Genomic DNA, 22,235 nt, shown 5'->3' on the forward strand with positions numbered 1-22,235 from the left:
CATTTAGTTTAAAACTGATCCACCTCAAACAAGTATTAACACAACCTTTATGGTTCTGGGTTCCTGTACTTAGCAAACTAAAATTTTTCCAAAACTGAAGAGTACATGTAGCTATCTGCATAGAAGGCTGTAGTCTTAATATAAGGGTCAGCTGATAGACAGGTACCAAAGCAACAGTGTTCATTCTAGAAATAGAAAAGTGGGAGCCCAAGGACCCCAAAAAGGTTGAAAGTGGGTCATTTAGAAAAAAGGGGCTGCCAATTTCCTTATCTATTGCTTGTTCCATCAAGAAAACTAAAGCAAACAAAATTATAAGCCTCCACCGCTATATAGTTTTTCATACCAGGATTTGAATTCCTTATGCTTGAGTAAAGACTCCTCTCCAGAATTTATTTTGGACATTTTAGTTTACATTATTCCCTCCTCGTATACTGTACTACTTTTGAAATAAACGAAGCAGCGCTTTTGATGAAGTTTTCATCATCTCTTCTTAATAAATTCTACCAATGACCATTGACCATGTATACAAGTTAATCAAAGTGACTACTAATGCCTGTGATCATTGACCATGTACACAAGCTAATCAAAGTCAGTACTAATGCCTATGATTATTGACCATGTACACAAGTTAATCAAAGTGAGTACTAATGCATGTGATCATTGACTATGTACACAAGCTAATCAAAGTGACTACTAATGCCTGTGATCATTGACTATGTACACAAGCTAATCAAAGTGACTACTAATGCCTGTGATCATTGACCATGTACTCAAGCTAATCAAGTCAGTACTAATGCCTATGATCATTGACCATGTACACAAGCTAATCAAAGTGACTACTAATGCCTGTGATCATTGACCATGTACACAAGCTAATCAAGTCAGTACTAATGCCTATGATCATTGACCATGTACACAAGTTAATCAAAGTGACTACTAATGCCTGTGATCATTGACCATGTACTCAAGCTAATCAAGTCAGTACTAATGCCTATGATTATTGACTATGTACACAAGCTAATCAAAGTCAGTACTAATGCCTGTGATCATTGACTATGTACACAAGCTAATCAAAGTGAGTACTAATGCCTGTGATCATTGACTATGTACACAAGCTAATCAAAGTCAGTACTAATGCCTGTGATCATTGACTATGTACACAAGTTAATCAAAGTGACTACTAATGCCTGTGATCATTGACCATGTACACAAGTTAATCAAAGTGACTACTAATGCCTGTGATCATTGACTATGCACACAAGTTAATCAAAGTGACTACTAATGCCTGTGATCACTGACTATGTACACAAGCTAATCAAAGTCAGTACTAATGCCTATAATCATTGACTATGTACACAAGTTAATCAAAGTGAGTACTAATGCATATGATTATTGACTATGTACACAAGCTAATCAAAGTCAGTACTAATGCCTATGATCATTGACCATGTACACAAGTTAATCAAAGTGAGTACTAATGCCTGTGATCATTGACTATGTACACAAACTAATCAAAGTGAGTAATAATGCCTATAATCATTGACTATGTACACAAGCTAATCAAAGTCAGTACTAATGCCTATGATCATTGACTATGTACACAAGCTAATCAAAGTGAGTACTAATGCCTGTGATCATTGACTATGTACACAAGCTAATCAAAGTGAGTACTAATGCCTATGATCATTGACTATGTACACAAGCTAATCAAAGTCAGTCCTAATGCCTGTGATCATTGACTATGTACACAAGCTAATCAAAGTGACTACTAATGCCTATGATCATTGACTATGTACACAAGCTAATCAAAGTCAGTACTAATGCCTGTGATCATTGACTATGTACACAAGCTAATCAAAGTGAGTACTAATGCCTATGATCATTGACTATGTACACAAGTTAATCAAAGTGAGTACTAATGCATATGATTATTGACTATGTACACAAGCTAATCAAAGTGAGTACTAATGCCTGTGATCATTGACCATGTACTCAAGCTAATCAAAGTCAGTACTAATGCCTCTTTGGCAATGACTGCATTCTATTCAGTTAGCCAGCCATCAATGTGCTTGATTCAGCCAGTATAAAATCAAGTACAAGAATCGTTGATCTTTATTTTCTAGGGACTTTTTAATGCACCACAGAGGCAACTTTCTTGCATCAAAATAAAAATACAGATCAATGGTGCAATGATACAGCCTAAAACGAACTCTGCTCCAACGCTGCTTTGTTTGGTAATGGCAAAGAAATTCAATTAAAGTAACCTAATCACATATATCTTCTTTGCAAATACTTCTGATTTTTTAACAGGAGTCTTTGCAAAGTTAATTTAACTACACCTACAGATATAACACTTTATGAACTCTGCAAATATGTTACAGTCCACTGACATTATGTGAATTATCGTCCTATGACTGTCTACTACTACACACTAAAACTGAATAGTTCGTACAGATACTTGTGTTATTATCATGCACTACACATCATGAAAATCATAAGCATGTCTGATTTTTTAAAACTCAACATCACTCTGCAGCTTAAAATGACATGATCATCAATATGACATCACTCTTCAGAACTCAAAATTAGCAAAAGTCTGCAAACCTGAGGCTGGTAAATTTCCTGTTGGACTAGTAGCTTTCATAATTTTAACAGCCCAATGGCTACTAAAGTTTCAGTTGTTTCCAGTTAGTGTTTTGTGGTAAGGGTAGGTGAAGATTCAGCAGAACTAGTAAACTTCTCAATCTATTATTCCTTCTTGTGGCAAGGATATTTATGTAAAACTCAAGGCCTGCAGTGGACCCAACTGTATTTTAGTGTCACGAATTATAAAATCATATACATGAAAAATACTTCTACCATTTTATTAGTAACAATAACAGTCCTGTGAAAGAAAATTATAAAGTCAGTGAAAAGGCTACAAGACCCTGGGAAACCATTTATGATCCACTGTCTGTGCAAGTTTTCTGTTGTAGAAATCAATATGATTGTAATAACTGTTCTACCAAAAATACTCACTCGTGATTATACACTTTTATTTGTGTATTTTATGAGAGGAATCAATACTCTTCAACCTGTACAAAATGTAATGCACTGCAGTGCTCAAAAAAATTAGATGCCCAGGGCCCTTCCTGTTATCTAAGTGAGGTGACCACCAGGCTTGTAAAAAAATAAAATTGCCTAAGAAAACTTGGAAAGCATTGATGAAATGAGTAAATTTATTTTCAAGGCATGGAAAGACTAGTAAGCATCAATGATTAATATTTATCCCCATGTATGCCCATTACCCTTATTAAGATCGTCTACTTTTATTTCTATGGAAAGCTGTGTACAAAGTGATGCATGCGATTGCCTGGGTTACCCACAATTCACTTGGCTTTAACATACGTATGTAATTCAACTGGAGGTAGGACAAAATACCATTCTGGATATTTCTGTGCAGTATTGAAACCAGCCAGAACCAGTCTTGTGGGTACCAGAACTGTTACAGCAATCATTGCAATGATGTGTGGCCATGGCCATGAGATGGAATTAGTCCTAGCATGAATACACAAGAAATTGTTGATTGATTACTTTATTGTTGTATCTGGAGAGCTTAGGCCAAATGTGGAAATTTTTTTATAGGTATTATAAGTAATAAAGTGATAAAATGGGGTCACAATGGCTTTTGAGTCTTTAAATAATAAAAAACTGGCCTTTTTTTGGTAAAGTTGAGATTAAAAGGTTAGACTTACTAAAAAATGACTCTGGCATAAACACTTTAAGTACTTTGTTATTTTTTTAATGGTCTTGTTTAATTGCTATTGCATTGTTCATGATGTTTTGAGTTAAAGCTTAATGCCTTGCTCGTGGTTAAACACACTGATCAATCATGGTTAAACACAATGATCAATCGTGGTTAAACACACTGATCAATCGTGGTTAAACACACTGATCAACACCTATGAACAACATGAAAGTGTAAAGAGAAACGATATAAAGCAAGACACACTTCAGATGCTAATGAACATAAACAGTGCTGATGGAAAAAACTGCATTATGTGAAATTTTTTAGATCCAAATAAACCAAAGTCAGTTAAATATGATTTGTTTTCATTTTTTCATTTTGATGCGCAGCAAAATTGCAACACTGTGTGACAAATATTAGTAGTAAAATTGAGGCAATTTTGGGCATATAGAAACTGGAATCAGGGCTTATGGAATTTGGGCCTGGGCTTGTACTTTTTTAAAAAGTCGCCAGCCGAGGGCCTGTGTCTAAAAAACAGTTCTTTGAGCACTTAAGTCTTTTAAATACTTGCTCAGCTGCAAGTTACTTTATCAAAAACTCCTTTATGTACGGTAATGACCCTTATTTGGGGTCATCTAAGCGTAGTGTGAGAAAATGCACACCAGCTCATACATTGTGACTCTGGATAACATGGACCCTTAGTTCTTAAAGCTAAATGCTTCAACATTTTACAAGCAATCATCCTTAATGTAATAGAATGTGCAATACAACCAGAAGTAGGACCGCAGATTTAAACCACATATGCTTATGACTCTATACTTAATCCAGAACAAGGATGCTAAGAGGCAAAATCTGTTGGTCAGAATTTGCAGAAACCAGAATACTCAGGGACTGATAAAGTTATGTTCCATTATGTATTATTTATGTGGATCGAACTTCAATAGAATTGATTACTTACTTGATCAGCTAATCTAGCAGTGGGCGTGTCTATGTCATATCTGTAAAAGAATTCAAACTATTATGTTACTTAACTGCAGCACCTTTAATTAGTCTAAACTGCAGATTCTAACATTATTCAAATTCAAAACCTTCTGATGAATCGGTTCAAATAAAGAAGTATACTGCAAGAACGTTTTATCAACACCAAGTAAGTAATTCTGACATGATGAAATCATATTTGGTGACCCTGTTATAGAATCGTTTAAATTATGAATTTCTTAGTTAAGATTCATTTATATCCAGCACAAAGGAAGTCTCAGGACCATTCATTATCGACCTGTTCTTAACGATCAAATTGGTATTTAACAAAGATATTTGACAAAACAGTTTCTACTGAACACTTGTTTCTCTTGAGACTGGTGTCATGATAGTTCTCCAGCAATCTTCAGACAGGTATTTATAAATAAATTTTGGGACTGGTTAATTTCAGAATAAGAGGATGGCAGGTATCTCAAATGCACAGAATTGACAAAGATGGCTTTTATTTGAGGCAATTTTCATAATGTCCCTACACTACTACATAAAAGAAAGACACAGGAATTTATCATCCGGTTTTAGTCTTATCTGCTTTACCTCTTACAAAGGAAACAGTGTTACAGTTAGAAATGAAACAGTGTTACACTTAGAAATGAAACAGTGTTACAGTTAGAAATGAAACAGTGTTACAGTTTCAAATAAACAGTAATGAAGCAGTCTTACATCAAGACAAGAAATCCTCACATATTTAGGCATACATTTATGTAATTATAACAAAGTTTTGGTTAAATACTGCAACTATTTTTTTTATACATCGTTGACAACAATAATGCTATGACTAGAGAAAAGTGATACAAACCCATGTCTTGCCTTTCAGAAGCAATACAAACAAAATTAGAACTTACATCTCAAATTTAATCTTCTGACTCTCTTCAAAGAGATAATTCAGGATAAACTTTTTGGCAAAATCTGGGTTCAAATTATCTTTGATTACTTCTGTGCGGCCAAACTGAAAGTGATAATAAAAGATTACAATCATGGTTTAGTTTTAAAATTTTGTTCAATGATAGTCAGACCATTGTTATTTAATCCCCAAATATATATAGAATATAAGGTTTGTGTCTTTTGATATATGTTTATTAGGTTGAGGGTTACAAAATGTTTACACAGCGAGGCTTGCCTAAGATGTTGTAACATTTTCATCCCGAGACCAAATCAGTTTTGTATTCAGAAACATTAACTTTATATTTTATATATCCTGCAACCATGTACTAATGAAAAACAATCTTTGTTTCCATTTCAAATCTGATTAGCTTTATTCTTGTCTCAACCTGACTGCATTGCAATGAGAATTGGATGTAACCTCATGACACTGTCAAACAATTTACTGACAAACAATAAATCACTTGTGATTGTACATGTAATTACAAATTTAACAATAAAACAGAATGGACAATTTTACAATCAGAGGTCTACTGGTCAAAAAAATAATTGATTCTGTTGGATTGACTCCAATGTTGGATTAAGTATATCTGCAGGTGGATTATTAGTTGTACAAATGTTCATAATTTGCACATGCAGTGACACACTGAAGAAAAACATAGGCAGCCTTGCTGGAAATGCAAAATTTGTGAGGAAAAACCAAGATTAATTCTTGGAAAATGGAGAAATATGACTTGTATGCACATGATGATTCTGAACTGTGTGAGTATTTGTTAGCGTAATTAAACAGACTGTCAGTTGCTTTTTAGTAGCAGTAGTTTATAGGCTGCATGTTTTTATTTCCACCAATTTGCATGATATCTGTTGGGACACTTTTTCTCATCACAATTTCTGAACAAACTCCTAGCAGGTATTGTGGGTTGTTGGCATGTCTGGAAAGGATATCAAAATGCCTACTGTTGATAATAGTGTGAGGTCATTACATGTGTATGTCTGTGGTCCAATGCCAAATAAGATTTGGTTTAGTGGATACCTTGTACTTAGTCAATGCACAGACAAACCACACAATAACAGGACTTTCCTATCGGCTGCCTGGAAGAAATGAAACTCTTTTGTTAAGTTCATATAGTCAATGTTTCCAGAGACATTTACAAAGTGTTCTTTTAAGGACAGATATCAAAGTACAGTATTTCATGTACAGAAAATCAAGTGACCAGTTCTGTAAATGTTTTAAAAGCATGTATGCATGTATTAATGTAAACAAAAGTATTCTTCACAATACATGTAATCTACTAAACCAGTGTAGAAGATGGGATCAATAAGCATGTATCATATGAATGATAGACATGGATTGACGGGCAATAAGCCTGCTTGTTGGTATAGATTATATGTTAAGAAATGTGAGTCAGGTAAAGATATGTTATAATACTGTATTTGATTAAATTTTGAAAGAGTGGGGAAAATTTGAATTGGGCATAAGTTACTTTGAAAGCTGGACCACACAGTGATTTACTTATTTGGTACATGCTCAGCCATTTAACAGTGTCATCATCAGCAAGGTGCTGAGTCTGCAGTCCACCAGGGAACTTTGTCAGTGGACAGTTGTTCACAGTGTGTGACATAGTCTGAAGAGCTCCACAGCAAAAGGAAGAGTCAGTGGCCTGGCCCCATCGGACTAGGTTGGCTGCACAATGACCCTGTCCTGTCCAAAAGCAGTTCAGCATTGGTCCACAGATGACATCGAAGGTTGAAGGAGGGCAGGCAGATGACTCAGCTAAGAGAGAATGGTCTAAAACATCTGCTGAAGATCACTTGACACTCCATTCTGAAATAGCTGTCATATCCTCTGGAAATGAACCTAACCAGATTGTACGTCTAGAAGTCAAATGGACTGCTGGATATGAGGTGATGTCCACGTACAGTGGAAGTTTCTCACTGTCATTGACATTAGTCAACACTTTTATGGTTGCTTCCTGGCAATGCAGATGTGAAGGAAGAATGTTCAATGAAGATGGTAATTGTTATGTAACATAACACCAAATAACCTGCTTGTCTAATAAAATACTTAACAAAATGTATTAGATGTATAACTAGTGTTTTTCTTTACCCCCATTCTGTGGCTCAGAGACCTCCAAACTTTTAATCTGACCCCCAGTTTTGATACCAAAGTTTGTTTTTTACTCAGTCTGACCCCCAGTCTTGACACCAAGGAGATTTTTGACTCTGTCTTGCACCACTAGGGGATACACTGATAACAACCAAAGCATTGAGAATACATATGACATGGAATATGCACAAAATACTACATTAAACTGGTTCAAAGGGATGAATGCAACTTGTGAGATATTGATAATTATGTTCATACCTATGATCATATGCCAATACCATTGTCCTTCTAAATACATTAAGTCTTAATTTGAAATGTTTAAGTCTTTTAATCTCTTTAAAACATAATTTAATAATTAAATCAAATAACAGTTCAAGATGTTTAAGCAATTACCTTTCATGAGCTTTTTCTATTGAAATGATTCTATAGTGCTGTAGAGATATGGTCAAACAAAATCAAGAGCGGTAACTGATCAAACCATTTCTTCACAGAAATAGAATTTGCAGCATGTACAGTACCTTTACATACCATGTCAGGTCTCGCAAGATAAAAAAAAGTGGAAGAGTTAAACACAGGAAGTGATTTATTATTAGAAACACAATCTATTATTAGCAACAGAGAGTAGACAGCATGTTCTAGGCTTTGAGAGAAGAAATCATTCAAGCTAAAAGATAAAATATTGTACTAAACAGGCGTTTTTCAATTCAGTTTAGGCACTTACCTCAAAGAACTGATTCATCTTGATGTCTTTAGTAAACAAAACACACATTGGATCTGACTTTGAAAACGCATCCATATCCATAAGCCCCCTAAAATTAAATGAACAATCAACTTTACACTAATGGCTGATGATTGTCTTCAATAATGACAGAAATAATAACAAAAGTTATGAACAAAATATTTTAGATTTTAGGAAAAATTATTCATATCACCACATATATTTTCTTTTTGTAACTTCCATCTAGACTTAATAACATATCTAAAGGACGGGTATTATCAAGTCACCGTATGTCAATCAAATGCTGGTATCTATAAACCACCATCCAATATTAACACTAGCAAAGATGTGAACACCATGTGATTTGTAAGGACAATGGTAGCTTTCTGCTTAATGTCCATCCAACAGCCACCATACATCATATACAACTTTAAATCATGATAATAAGTTAAACATTTCTCAAACTTTTGTCATTAAATTTTCAGCATGCACTAAAACATTAATTCACTCTGGGACAGTTTCACCATAATTTTTTTTAATATATATAATGTATAATGCTAATAATAAGGGAATGGCTGTGTCTGCTCTAGTGACTGGTCGATTGTGGTTGGATGATGCAAGGATGGTAATGAAGTATATTGCAAGATCAAGTCATTGGCCAATGTGTGATGAAAGTTACAAAGACATAAGCTTTACTTCATTTTCATTGTAAATATATTTAATTCATAAAAGTTTTTGTACCTACTTTATGTTTGTGTCTATGCAATTTGCAAAAAATGCATCTAAATATTACCGCTCCGGTGGCCTAGTGGTTAGAGCATCCGCCTCGGATGCAGGAGGTCATGGGTTCAATCCCCAGCCAAGTCATACCAAAGACTTACAAAAATGGTACTAACAGCTGCCTTGCTTGGCGTTCAGCATCAAGAGGTTAGTGTTAGGACTGGTCGGCCTGGTGTCAGGATAATGTGACTGGGTGGGACATCATGCTACATGTCTGTGGCATGATGTCCCAGTGCTAGACAGCACTATAAACTGCCACATTGCAGACATCGTAATGATATGACTGAAAAATTGTTAAAGCTATGTTAAAAATCAAAATCACATCACATCACATCTAAATATTAATAAACGTAACTTTCACAACATCAGTGATTTATTCGATCATGTCCAGAATAACAGCAGTGTATGAATCAGTGTATGAATCAGTGTATGAATCAGTCTATGAATCAGTGTATGAATCAGTGTATGAATCAGTGTATGAATCAGTCTATGAATCAGTGTATGAATCAGTGTATGAATCAGTCTATGAATCAGTGTATGAATCAGTCTATGAATCAGTGTATGAATCAGTCTATGAATCAGTCTATGAATCAGTGTATGAATCAGTGTATGAATCAGTCTATGAATCATAAATGTTTCTTATAACGAACAACTTTGCATAATTGTATAAGACTTTTAAACATGAACCAAATATTCAGTTAGATAATTGTATGATGCATATCATGTAAAAGTGAGTAAGTTGCTCATTCATAAGATGTGGATCATTGTGACTCAGCTTTAATAAGGTATTGTGGAACAAAAATACATATAATGATATATGTATCAAGTTGTATGGCTGGGCATGGGGCTAGCAACCTCATCCCATAAAACTCCCTTTGCTACAGAAATAACATTGAGTGCAAATGAAACTAAAACCAATGATAGGAGTAAAGCTTGGGAAGACCCGGGGGCCAGACTGACAACATCATCATCAATGGCAAATGGAGAAGATGTCTGCAGGGTGATATAACATGCTTAAGTTGGCAGTGACCACAACCTCAAAATATACAACTTGAACAAAGCAATGGAAGACATTGGCAAAGCAAAGCAAGAAATTAGAATGGATATCAGAAATAATTTGGTCAAATATTGAGGAATGGAGAGTGATCAAAAAATGCATATGGAACACAAAATCTCCTACACTGAAAAAAGGATAACAAAAGAGTACATATAAAAGATAAAGAAATCAAAACTTCAGCAAAAAGAGACAAGTGAAATTATGTGGAAAACTTTGCAATTGAACCTGAAACTGTAGCAGGTCTCAATGACATGAAAACAGTCTATCAGATCACAAACAGACTCAAGATTTGGACAGCAAACAAATACCACAGTAATGGAAAACTGGCCTAATAGCAAGACTCCCAAGGAAAAGTTGACTTGGAAATGCAACCATTGGAAAGGGATCACCTACTATCTCTCACCAGCAAAATCATAAGCTACATCATCTTAAAAAGAATCACATTCGTTGTCAGAGATCACAAACACCAACCAAAAGCTGGAGTCCAAAAAGACAAGTCATGTAAAACCAGAACTCTGTACTGAGGCAGATTCTTGTACAAAGCGATAAATGGAACAACTCTCTGTAAGTAGTGTTCGTCAACTCTGAGAAAACTTTCAATAGTATAGCTTACACTGGACATCACTGTGAAAGCTTTCAATAGGATAGCTTACACTGGACATCACTGTGAAAGCTTTCAATAGGATAGCTTACACTGGACATCACTGAGAAAGCTTTCAATAGTATAGTTTACACTGGACATAACTGTGAAAGCTTTCAATAGTATAATAGCTTACACTGGACATCACTGTGAAAGCTTTCAATAGTATAGCTTACACTGGACATCACTGTGAAAGCTTTCAATAGTATAGTCTACACTGGACATCACTGAGAAAGCTTTCAATAGTATAGTTTACACTGGACATCACTGTGAAAGCTTTCAATAGTATAGTTTACACTGGACATCACTGTGAAAGCTTTCAATAGTATAATAGCTTACACTGCACATCACTGTGAAAGATTTTAAGGCATTTATCCCACATAAAATGGTCAATATCATCGTGGCACTTAAATATTTTTGCATGTGCTTGCTGTGTTTGTGGATGATCTTTTATGCATACACAATCATACCACACTGCTGGACTATGCAACAATAATAAATCAATGTTGTTCTACATGCTTCTCACTACAGATAGTCGACTTGGTTGCAGGCCTTTATTCCAAACAAACACATTTAAACAGCAACTTTAGGGCTGAGTCTCTCAAAGATACTGATGACAGTAACTGTACTGGATGTTCAGCATTACCAAATTTAAGTTCACCCAGGTGCTCTTTGTACTGTATTTTCTGGTTTGTATTATCACTCTCATGATGCGGCATACATGCATCCAAAACACTGATGATCAGCATTTTTCACAATGATTACTGCTTAACATGGAATTCATGCAGCACTAGAATGTAACTTTATCTGTGAAATGGTCTGAATGGGAAAAAATGAAGCTGAACTTCCAAGCATCTGAAAAGCATCCATCCCAAACCACCGCAAAGGTTTTAATTGCTGGAGGATCTTTGTGTAGCTTTTACCAACTTCATCATTGACAGCCACTTTATGGTTCAAGATTACACAGACTACTCCATAAAACCACAGCTGCGATATTAAAGAGCCATCTTTAGTTACATGGCCAGGAATGGTAAATTCCTCTCTGTGAACAATATCAACCTTAAATCCAGATGGCAGTGCCATTTCAATTGTGTGCTATAATGTTGATATAATTCCCATATAAAAGTTTTACAGAATCTCTGCTTGGTTTGTATGCATTTGAGGTGATCACCTGGTAATCCTGAAGATCACAAGAGTGCAACTTGAATTCCAGAACTTAAGTTATCTGAAGACCTATGCTTTGGCAACAGTACATGTGATAAAGAAACAATTTTCACCATCAATAACTACGTGTACAATTTCTGCCCACCTGGCTCATTGAGGAATTTTGATTTAACCATTCTGGTACTGCTAGAACCTGCCACATGGTCTGATTCTGTTCAACCATGAGATTCTGTGTGTGTGTGTCTGTGTGTGTGTGTGTGTGTGTATGTGTCTGTGTGATATTTGGATTTTTAACATAGCTTTTTTTTTAAAAATCAGTCATATCGCTACAATGCCTGCAGTGTAACAGTTTATAGTGATGTCTAGCACTGGGGAATAATGCCCCACACATGTAGAATGATGTCCAACCCAGTCACATTATCCTGACACCAAGCCAACCAGTCCTAACACTAGCCTCTTAATGATGAGCACCAAGTAAGGCAGCTGTTAGTATCATTTTTATAAATCTTTGGTATGACTCGGTGGGGATCAAATCCATGACCTCCCGCATTCGAGGCAGACACTCTAACCACCAACCATGAGACCTAATAACACAAACATATCAGTTTTTCTTATGCCCCTCTGTAATTTTATCAGGCGTTCTTGTGTGGATTGTGTTAAGCTGATTCACGGTTGATCTTGCTATTACAACCAGGGGATGTTGTTGTACAACTGGTCATGGCTCATCTGGGAATTCTAGTAAGGTAAGTACATCTACCTTTCTCATTCCTCCAGCAATCTTGATTCCATGAGCAAATTGATTCAGTTCATGCTTATTTACAAGGGAAATTCATTGTCGAATTGCTTAGTATATCAATAAATTTATCAAATATTTTTACTTTACCAGGATCATAAACTGCAATCATTTCACTCCTGGCTATTATTTTACTAACTTATGTATCTTTGTCCTCAATTGCATTGTTGGTTTTTCCACAATTATATGTTCTATATTTATGTTGTTGACTCTTTGCTAACAATTGTAAGAATAGTACATGTGAACAGATTCACAAGGTCAGTGATGCCCGTGAACTTTTAATATACATGCAAACTGTATTCTCTAACAGAAACAGTCATCAACAGTCTCAAATGATGTTATGGAGTATAATAGTCTCAACTGTAGGTATGAGTAACTTCTGCCACTGTTCCATATGGCATGCAGAGTTTAAGGCAGTCAATAATATTTTATTGTACGACCATTTGCTGTAAAAAAAACTTTGGGTAATTTCTGAACTCTGTGCAGTGAATAGTAAACAAGCTAATAGCTGTTCTTGATCAGCAGAATTCACTTCAAGCAGTTTATCACTGCAAGCTGGCCACCATAAAGTATTATACCAACTCAAATATCTTAAACTGGTTCTATATTGACTACACAGTTTCTATATCTCTGCATGTGAATCTTATATAAAACAGTGCATCCCTTAAATTGTTTCCTGATAACCTCTGCTTCATTACTGTCTTTTCAATCTCTTCATTGTGTGGTTTACTCAATATCAGCATCATTAAGTCTTCTAGCACAATATCATACAGATTCTGGTGGGGGTTTTTTCCCCACAGAGTTTGTGTTGTTCTTGTTTCAAGATAACTCACTTAATTTATAAAGATGCTCCAGACAAGTATTTGAAAAATCATAATCTTTTAAGCTTCTTTAACAATTCACTGTGACACATTTAAGTGAAATATTAATTTAATCTTTCCTGCTATGTGATTCTTGCATTAGCTCATAAATGCTTTCAAAATACTATATGCATCAATTGGTTAAGCATTCATTCATACACACACATATACACATCCATATATATATGCTACAGTAATTATTTAACACATTATTCTCACATAAAAGGAAACAACTGCAAAAATACATTATATCTAGTATCCTCAACCAATATAAAAAATATTTCATGCAAAGGAAAATAGTCTCCATGAAATATCATCATCAATAATAATATCTGGATGTTGGCCAATAGCCAAGATTCCGATGTGTTGACCCTATCTACACTTTGGCAGATCAAACAGATATTTCAATCTTTTGGGTCTGTGAATTGCATTGGATGCAGCGGCAAGCCACCACATCCAATCAAAATCAAGTTGTTCAAATTTGAACACTGTTCCTACATGAATGAGACAAGGGGAGCACACAACTGGAATGGACTCATAAATAAGCAATTTTCCACTGCTTGTCTGTGTTTGTACAAATACATCCTTTCCCTCCAATACACAAGTAACTTCTCTCTGGCACTTTGTCATACTTTGGATGTTAAACTTACAAAGTATCCTTTTGAAGACAATTGCCTCCACCATTTTTGGCCTATGTATGATACACTGCTGTAACATACTATTGGTCAGCTGGTACTTAATACTAAGGGAGACAATTCATCAACCCAAATATATGTTGCTAGGGCAGAGCACTGAAATATCAGTTTGATCCACCAAGGTGTAGACAGGGTTAACACATCAAAACCTTGGCTAGTGAAGATGTAAATTCTGCTGCTCACTATATATTCTCACATAAAGAAAACAATCTCTACAAATTTTATATACAATATAATTGCAATCAATAATAACAGCAGTGTACTACGGTACCCCATGGTAAGTTTGCTTGGAAGTGTATGTGGGTTACAGTCCATTGTTTTTATGTGATGTCATTAAGCATGTGCGCTTCTATGTCCACCATTTTCATTCCCTAGTCATGCAAACCAGCACCTAACAACATTCTTCTTCCCAGATAATTATGAAGGCATGTCTCATTTTGTGCTTAAGGACATCCTAATACATCACATTTTGTTCAATATGTCAACCACACAGGACCAAATTTGTGACTTTTTCTTTTTTTTTCTTTAAATAAAGTAACAACCATCTTTGTTATTCTTTCAAAAGCAAAATGATCCATCAATAAACAGATGCATAACCAAATGAATACACAACAAGTAGAAGAATGTAACGATTTTCAATTTTCATGGGCTGAAATCAGTAACTTGGTAATCAGTCAAGTTAAAAAGCCAATCATTAATATATAACTTCATACTTCTAAAAGCATTTCAACAATACTCGACACAAAGTCATGTTCAGCATGGAACATGTTTCATTTTAATACAATGAAGATGAAACATCTTTGAACAGTTCATGCTCTCATATAATATCATCCTCCATCCATGATCTCTGTCACAAATACAATATTTGATCATAGTAATTAAAATTGGTTTGCCAGCTGTCTTTGTAACAAGCACCTGCTTACATGAAAAGTACTGGTAAAAAAAGTAATGTCATGATATGTATGAAATTTTGCATCTGTAACTGATATTGTATCCTGAAGATCATTGTCCGGAAATACTCTTTCAAAATAATTTATTTTTAAAAATCACAATATTTCAGTCTGTCAGAAATAACTTCATTTCTATTTGTTAGTGATACAAATGACTTAAGTTCAACTTCACTATTCCATCTTTTGACATAAGCCAGACAACTTTATTCTTTCATGCTATAGGGGCATTTAATTTAAATTCAAGTATAATCTATGTATCATTTTGATGAAGTACATTAACAATTAAATCAGATTTTTATCTTAAATATACATAACATTAATAAAGGTTAGCTAGGAAAGCAAAATGGCAGCATAACATGTGCATGTTGCAGTTGTGGGTATTTGTGTACACAATTGTGACGTCTGTGAATACAAACCACTGCATACATAATACACTCACGTATGATGCAAGGATAAAGTCGTTGGTTATATATCGGTAATCAAAATCCCAAAGCTCTCAGAACATACAGAGCTCAAAGAATTTTTTTTTTCAGACACATGCCTAGGGCTGGTGACTAAACTCACAAGCCCCAAGTGAAGTTCCACAACCCTGACTCCAATTTCTGCATGCCTGAAATTTCCCCTTTTTCAATATTGTCCCGCATTGTTGCAATAGCTACAATTCGAATATAAATTAAATAAAGTTCAAGGGGTTTGAAGGTAATGTACGCACTAGGGCCTGGCTGGTCCTTGTGTTCATCTCTGTTTGATTCTCTGAATGAATCCTGGTCAGAACAGACCTGACATATGTCAATGTGTTGTTTGTAGTATATGCAAAGAATTAATAGCTATCCCCACCACCCAACCCACTTTTCTTTTTTTGTGTTGCTAGCATACTGCATAAGGTAAAATACCTTTAACCAAGAGTTCTGGAATTTATTATGCTGGGTTTTGCTGATAGTTAATTGCTTCCTAAATTGGCTTAAAAAATGAATTACGTGGGAACACTATTTTGACAACTAAAATGAACATGCTTTGCATTCAATATATGCATTGGAATCAGACCCAAAGAAACACTGCTGCTGTTCACAAACTTGTTAAAAATATAATACATATAGCTTAAACATTCTCATTCAAGGTTTTGATATATAACAACCTTTGTTCTTGTACAAACATCTAGCATCTCTTTGATTTACCTATAATGGGTTGTTGTTCCTTCCTATGCAAATTAGCATAATAGGTTCACCCACTACAGTCTTCAAACACATCTCACTACCTATTGTCAGCCAATCAAATAATATGTGAAATGGTGGTTTAAACCTGACATCATTATGTTTAGTTGTTGCTATTTAAACTGCTCAAGGGATAGATTTACATCAGCTCCGATCATGAATGTTTACCGTTTATACATACTACATGTAATGGGCATATACTTTAAGTGGTAGGGTTTTTTCTTCTTATTTTTGTTTCTTTTTTTTGAAGATTACTGTGTCAGTGGGTTTGGGAGTAAAAAAAAATAACATATTTTTGGCATGAAGTGCCATGCTTTGATTTGATCAAAATCAGATCTCAATTTCAAGTAGGACATTGGTGTTTTGATTTGCATTGCACTCTTTATGGTAGATATGTCAATATTTTTAAAGTGCATTTACACATTTCATCAGCATGATTAAAAGTTTCCTCTGGCAAATTCGATTTTTTTTTTACAAGCATAACAGGCATCTCACTTAGAACACTGGACAAGCCCAATCTAAAATCACATGGGCCCCGGGTATCATACTATCAGATTTTTTGTAGCACTAACATACTTTGTACTCTAATAAGATCACAAATGAACCAGTTATCCAGTACTGATGGACAATTGTGTTCTACACACCACAGTCTAGTCACATGACTTTGTGATATCAGTTTTGTATTACATGCAGATCTTTTCCACATTCCTATGATACTTTTATGCCAGGCATAAAGGAAAATGAGGACAATATTTAGATAACTTAAGGATTCAATGTAAGCAATGGTAAAACATGAGTTTTTAACACTGTAAATTGGATTTGCAATGGTTTGAAAAATCGATAAAGCAAGCTGAACTGTTGTGAAAATGATACATATTCCTATTTTTTATAAAAAAAAAAATTCCTTAATTCAGGGCCCATGGTGGCCAAGTGGTCTAAGGCACTCGCCTTTACAGATCACTGACATCTCATCTCTGTTCATATGATTTTGAGCCCCAGGCTTGGCCAATGATGGGATGAAGCTTGCCAGGAGCTTCCTGTGATGTAATGGTTTCTTCCTGGATTCTTTCTTGACCAAATAATATACTGGCCACCATGTATAACGTATCAAATCCTGAAGAATAGTATTACACACAAAAACAATATATGGTAGATTCCTACGATATCATTAATTCTATGGTATGGTATGTGAATTTTTTGGCATTTTTTATCTTTATTTTCTTAAAATTGCTATTACTTTTACAAATCAGTTAACCAGTTCGTCGTCTAACAATGGCCAATGATGTTATGGAAGAGTTAGATCATATGATTATCATATTGATTAAGAACCAAGGGATTGAATTTATGGTAGCAAGTAAGAGTTAAAATGTGACATATGGATGTTTGGGTAACAGGCTGATTCGGACCATGGCTGATTTGGACCAGGCTTATTCGGTCCAAATTACAGGCTGATTCTGACCAGATTTTTTTCTGATTTGGACCATGTGAAATATCAATAAGTTTCATCTGAGATTTAAATGTGACACTTACATTTGTTTAAGACACGATATTTCTCATTATTTCCAGGTACGTTGAGCAGTTCAAATATGCATTTAAGGAATCGATCATTAAATTACATTTAAGGAATCGATCATTAAATTTTATGCAGATTGTTGGGGACAAAAATGCCAAAAACAGTGTCCATGCAGCAACATTTATTCATACATATTGATCTGAGTTTACATTATTTGTGTCCACACATACAAGTCTGGGTAGGTTTATGCCTTTGCTAGATTTATGTAGAATTTATTTATACTGTCTATTTTGCTATATACTAATAGTACTACATAAAACTTTTATCTTAGAGGACAAAGTGAGGTGCTGTACAATTTTTAATTTAGTTCGATAAAACATCACACGTCAATATCATACATTTAAATTCTTCTAATTTTTTGGACCTCGTAAGATGAATTATATTTTAATATTTATTTTAAGCAACGTATGTTTATTGTTTTTCTGAATGGAGTTTGTTCTGATTTCGGTTAGAAATTTGCTAACAACTGTCTTACGTACATTTAACCGATTCGGCCCCGATCCCATCTGTAGGCGTGATGAGGCTGTACCCTACTTCCAAGCTCTGCAGCATCAAGGTCATTTAAGATACACCAACGTGGGTGGTATTAAAAAAAAGCAGACAGATACAGCTCTAAAATGATATCAAATAATCTGGAAGTTCTAGTTGCACTACAAAATACAGAGAGAAAAACCTCATTTTTTGGACCCGGTTTTTTTTCACCCAAAATTTGCTCGAGATCAGAATGCGATTTTGTGTCTGGATTTTAGACCTTTTGGCCTCAGATCTAAGGCATACCAGTCTTAACTGCACACAGACAGGTGAACCTTTGCAAAAACTAGGATAAGGTGGGCATTTGGAATAAATTGCGGTCTCCATACGAAAATGATGGGTCCATTATGCACAAAAAAAAGAACTCCAACTTTTACCCTTCTGCTCATGCGCAAGCAAAATAACCAATGGAAAATGATGTTTCTAATACAACTAGGCATTAGTCTTATGGAAAATCTGTTGAAAGCCGATGTATTACGATGTATTCTGAAATAGCCCTCACCCCACCCCCAAATGTATTTCCTATGCACACTTCAGGCAAAAACCTCTGGGGCCGAATGAGTTAAAAGCCGATTATCAACTTTTTATATTTTCTTAGTTTATCTGCAAAAACAGTAATAACTACTAAACTAAATAATGTGTGCATTACACGGTTTTTCTTATAATAGTTCACATGGTCCGAATCAGCCAGTCATCCAGTCTGAATCGACCCATAATTTGGGCCAAATAAGCCCATCATTTGGACCAAATCAGCTATGGTCCGAATCAGCCACGGTCGGAATCAGCCAGCATTTTGCAACTAACAGGTGTAGACTTGTAAACTTTTTGCACACTATTTTCATCGGAACACTGTGGGTTGTTTAAACAGTCTGATGTCTACATGTACTTCCATGCTTATATTGGTGGTCCATTCTCAGTGACAATCCACAGGTGCTCGACGCGAGTTTGATGTTAAGCAAAAATCGCATGTTTCGGAACCCGTAACTTCAGTTTGGTACAACACAGAAATGTCAATGATGGCTTGATGGATAGAAAAATATCTCAAAAGTAAAACAAACCATATAGTATGGTCGTGTGCCTTTAAAGACGGAAATAGCAGAAGGAAATCGAGGGTCATGGGTGGAGCAATGTATTTGGAAGTTCTGTACATCATCTCTTATATATTATGATAGAGAGGGTCCTATGTCAGAACGGGTCATGGGGGTAATCTAAGGTACTTTTGTCACTCTGTATGATTTTTTCCTTTAGATGATTGTTTTGGGGTTTTTTTTTCTTAACATCAAGCTCGCGTCGAGCACCTGTGTGACAATCCGGGTGCTACTCAACGCGTCACAAGTGATTACATATGCATTTCTTAAATTCTCTCCGATAAGTTTCTAATGGACAACTGCAGAATGAGTGACATGGAAGTAGCATCCATTTTTCAAGCTAATTTTCACTTTGTGTCAACCTATGCATCAAGTTCTCAATACTAGGGCAATATTTTTTCGGCATTATCACGATATCAGAGTAACTCCCCTTGCTTAACCTAGAATCTACATGTCATCTGTTTTTCGATCATTTCCCGCAATCATCTCATTTAAACTAGAAATTATATGCATTTTGATATAGAGGAAAGAACAACAAATTGATTAAAATATTATCTTGAAGGTCTGCGCTTTTATTTACTTAATTGGCGATCGCAAGCTTTATTTAATACCCACGATACGTAAACACTCCGGTATAATTCAATAATTGATTATGACAACCATTTAACGAAGAATTACTGAATACAATACAGAACAGGCACCAATACAATACCTGCATGAGACAGTTATTTCTACTTGAGTGGCCGGTATAACCGCAGTTCCAGCTTGGAACTGAGGTGGATTCGCTCTAACTGACATCTTTATTCTTAATCTTTAACACCAGTTAGCTGTCATCCCAACTTAAATAAGGAACACTTCCTTGCTAGCGGCCTTCATAAAGGGAGACTACTCTAGTCTCTCCCATTCTTAGTCTGGGACACTTAAAATAGTCCGGTATGACGTAAGTGCAAAAAGTTGCGTAAAGTTACACAAATATGCGAAAAGTTACGAAAAGTCACAAAATATTGCGAAAAGTTATCTTCGATAGCAAGGCATCATTTAAAAGTATATATATTGGCCGACTATGTCTTGATTTCAGTTTTAATTGATACTTATCTTTCACAAATTTAATTATATTGTAAAGTAACTCATTCTGCATTGGATTTAATATAGGATTGGCTCAATTTTACTGTCATTGGCAATCAATATTTGTATTTCACAAATGAAACTACAATATGTAATAACTCAGTTTCCATAGCTTTGAGACTATAACTTACTCCCTTCCCTTGACCTGGCCAGGCCATAAGGCTGGTTTCTGTGTTTTCTAACTTGGAGCTTTGGTCTGTACTCCCCAACCATTGGACTATTTATACCACATCTGGGTTTCCATCCCTTTCTCCATTGGTTGTTAGACGCTTATAGTGACTTTGCCAGTCAGATTGCCACGTGATTGTGGTATATGTATATGTGTGTTGCTTGTTTGTGTTATTGTGATGACTGGTACTATCTTGGTCAAATCAATGAATTGTTCTTGATTCTGTTCCTAAGATAGAATTTTGAATGTATAAGGACTTAAGCCAAAAAAGGAAATCAATATTATGTCTACTTGTCGTCTGTATCGTTCGTGCTTATATGCGTTTCTCTTTATTTTCACCTGTTGACAGTCCGAGTTACGTTAAATTTTATTATGGAAGAGGCATGTTTTCTTTAGTTTTTTTTTTTTTTATTTAATTATAAAATGGTTAAGACGTTTGAGGTTGGGGTTTGTAAGGTAATTTATTACAGTTGTAGATTGACTTTTCATGTATGAATTATCCCCCTTCTGTTTATTATGTTGAAGATATTAAGAGTTTGGGCAAGCGAAGTCGGACAAATAATATATAGTCATGGTGGTGCGCGTTTGTTGAAAAGCATTACTCTTGAGTTAGCGCTTATGGCTTTATGCTATACATTGTGTTTTCTTCTTCATTCCTATTGATGTAGCTATTAATATAGCTTTATGCAGACTTAAAAGCCCCTTAGTGGTTTATAACTGGGGGGATGTAGTTTATGATCAGGTAAAACAGTATTGGTTTAGTGCGTAGTGGTGGAGATATGGGGGAGGAGTGTTGTCAGCTAATGGTGTGCTGATGGCGACCAATCCTAACACTAACCTTTAATGCTGACCGCCTAACGAGGCAGCTGTTAATACTATTTTTATAAGTCTTTGGTATGGCTGACCGGGGTTCGAACCCGCGACCTCCCACATCCGAGGCAAACGCTGTAACCACTAGGCCACTAGCGGTGGAAAAAATGAAAAGGTAAGTTTACTTGAGGTAGTTTTTGTAAAGTACTAACGCGGTATAAGGACGTACCGACCAATATCGCATTTTTTCTGCGATCTTTTCTTTACAATCGTTTTGGTGCTGAATATGCAGAAAACTAATAAGTTATAGAATTTTAATG

General features: G+C 35.3%; 1 protein-coding gene across 1 annotated transcript in view; it reads right to left on the reverse strand.

Annotated features, from left to right (window-relative positions):
- Positions 1–20,685, reverse strand: part of LOC149787530 (copine-8-like) — a 77,068-nt gene extending 56,383 nt beyond the window's left edge. The window contains exons 1-4 of the mRNA XM_089973658.1: positions 20,524–20,685; positions 8,473–8,560; positions 5,608–5,711; positions 4,686–4,725 (exon numbers count right to left, since the gene is read on the reverse strand). Of these exons, the coding sequence (XP_089829784.1) occupies positions 4,686–4,725; positions 5,608–5,711; positions 8,473–8,560; positions 20,524–20,609 (318 nt within the window). The 5' untranslated portion in view covers positions 20,610–20,685. The remainder of the gene's footprint in view (positions 1–4,685; positions 4,726–5,607; positions 5,712–8,472; positions 8,561–20,523) is intronic.
- Positions 20,686–22,235: the final 1,550 nt, after the last annotated feature.

This window comes from Sinohyriopsis cumingii, chromosome 11 (assembly GCF_028554795.1).
Source record: "Sinohyriopsis cumingii isolate HCF-2022 chromosome 11, ASM2855479v2, whole genome shotgun sequence".
NCBI classification, from domain to species: domain Eukaryota; kingdom Metazoa; phylum Mollusca; class Bivalvia; order Unionida; family Unionidae; genus Sinohyriopsis; species Sinohyriopsis cumingii.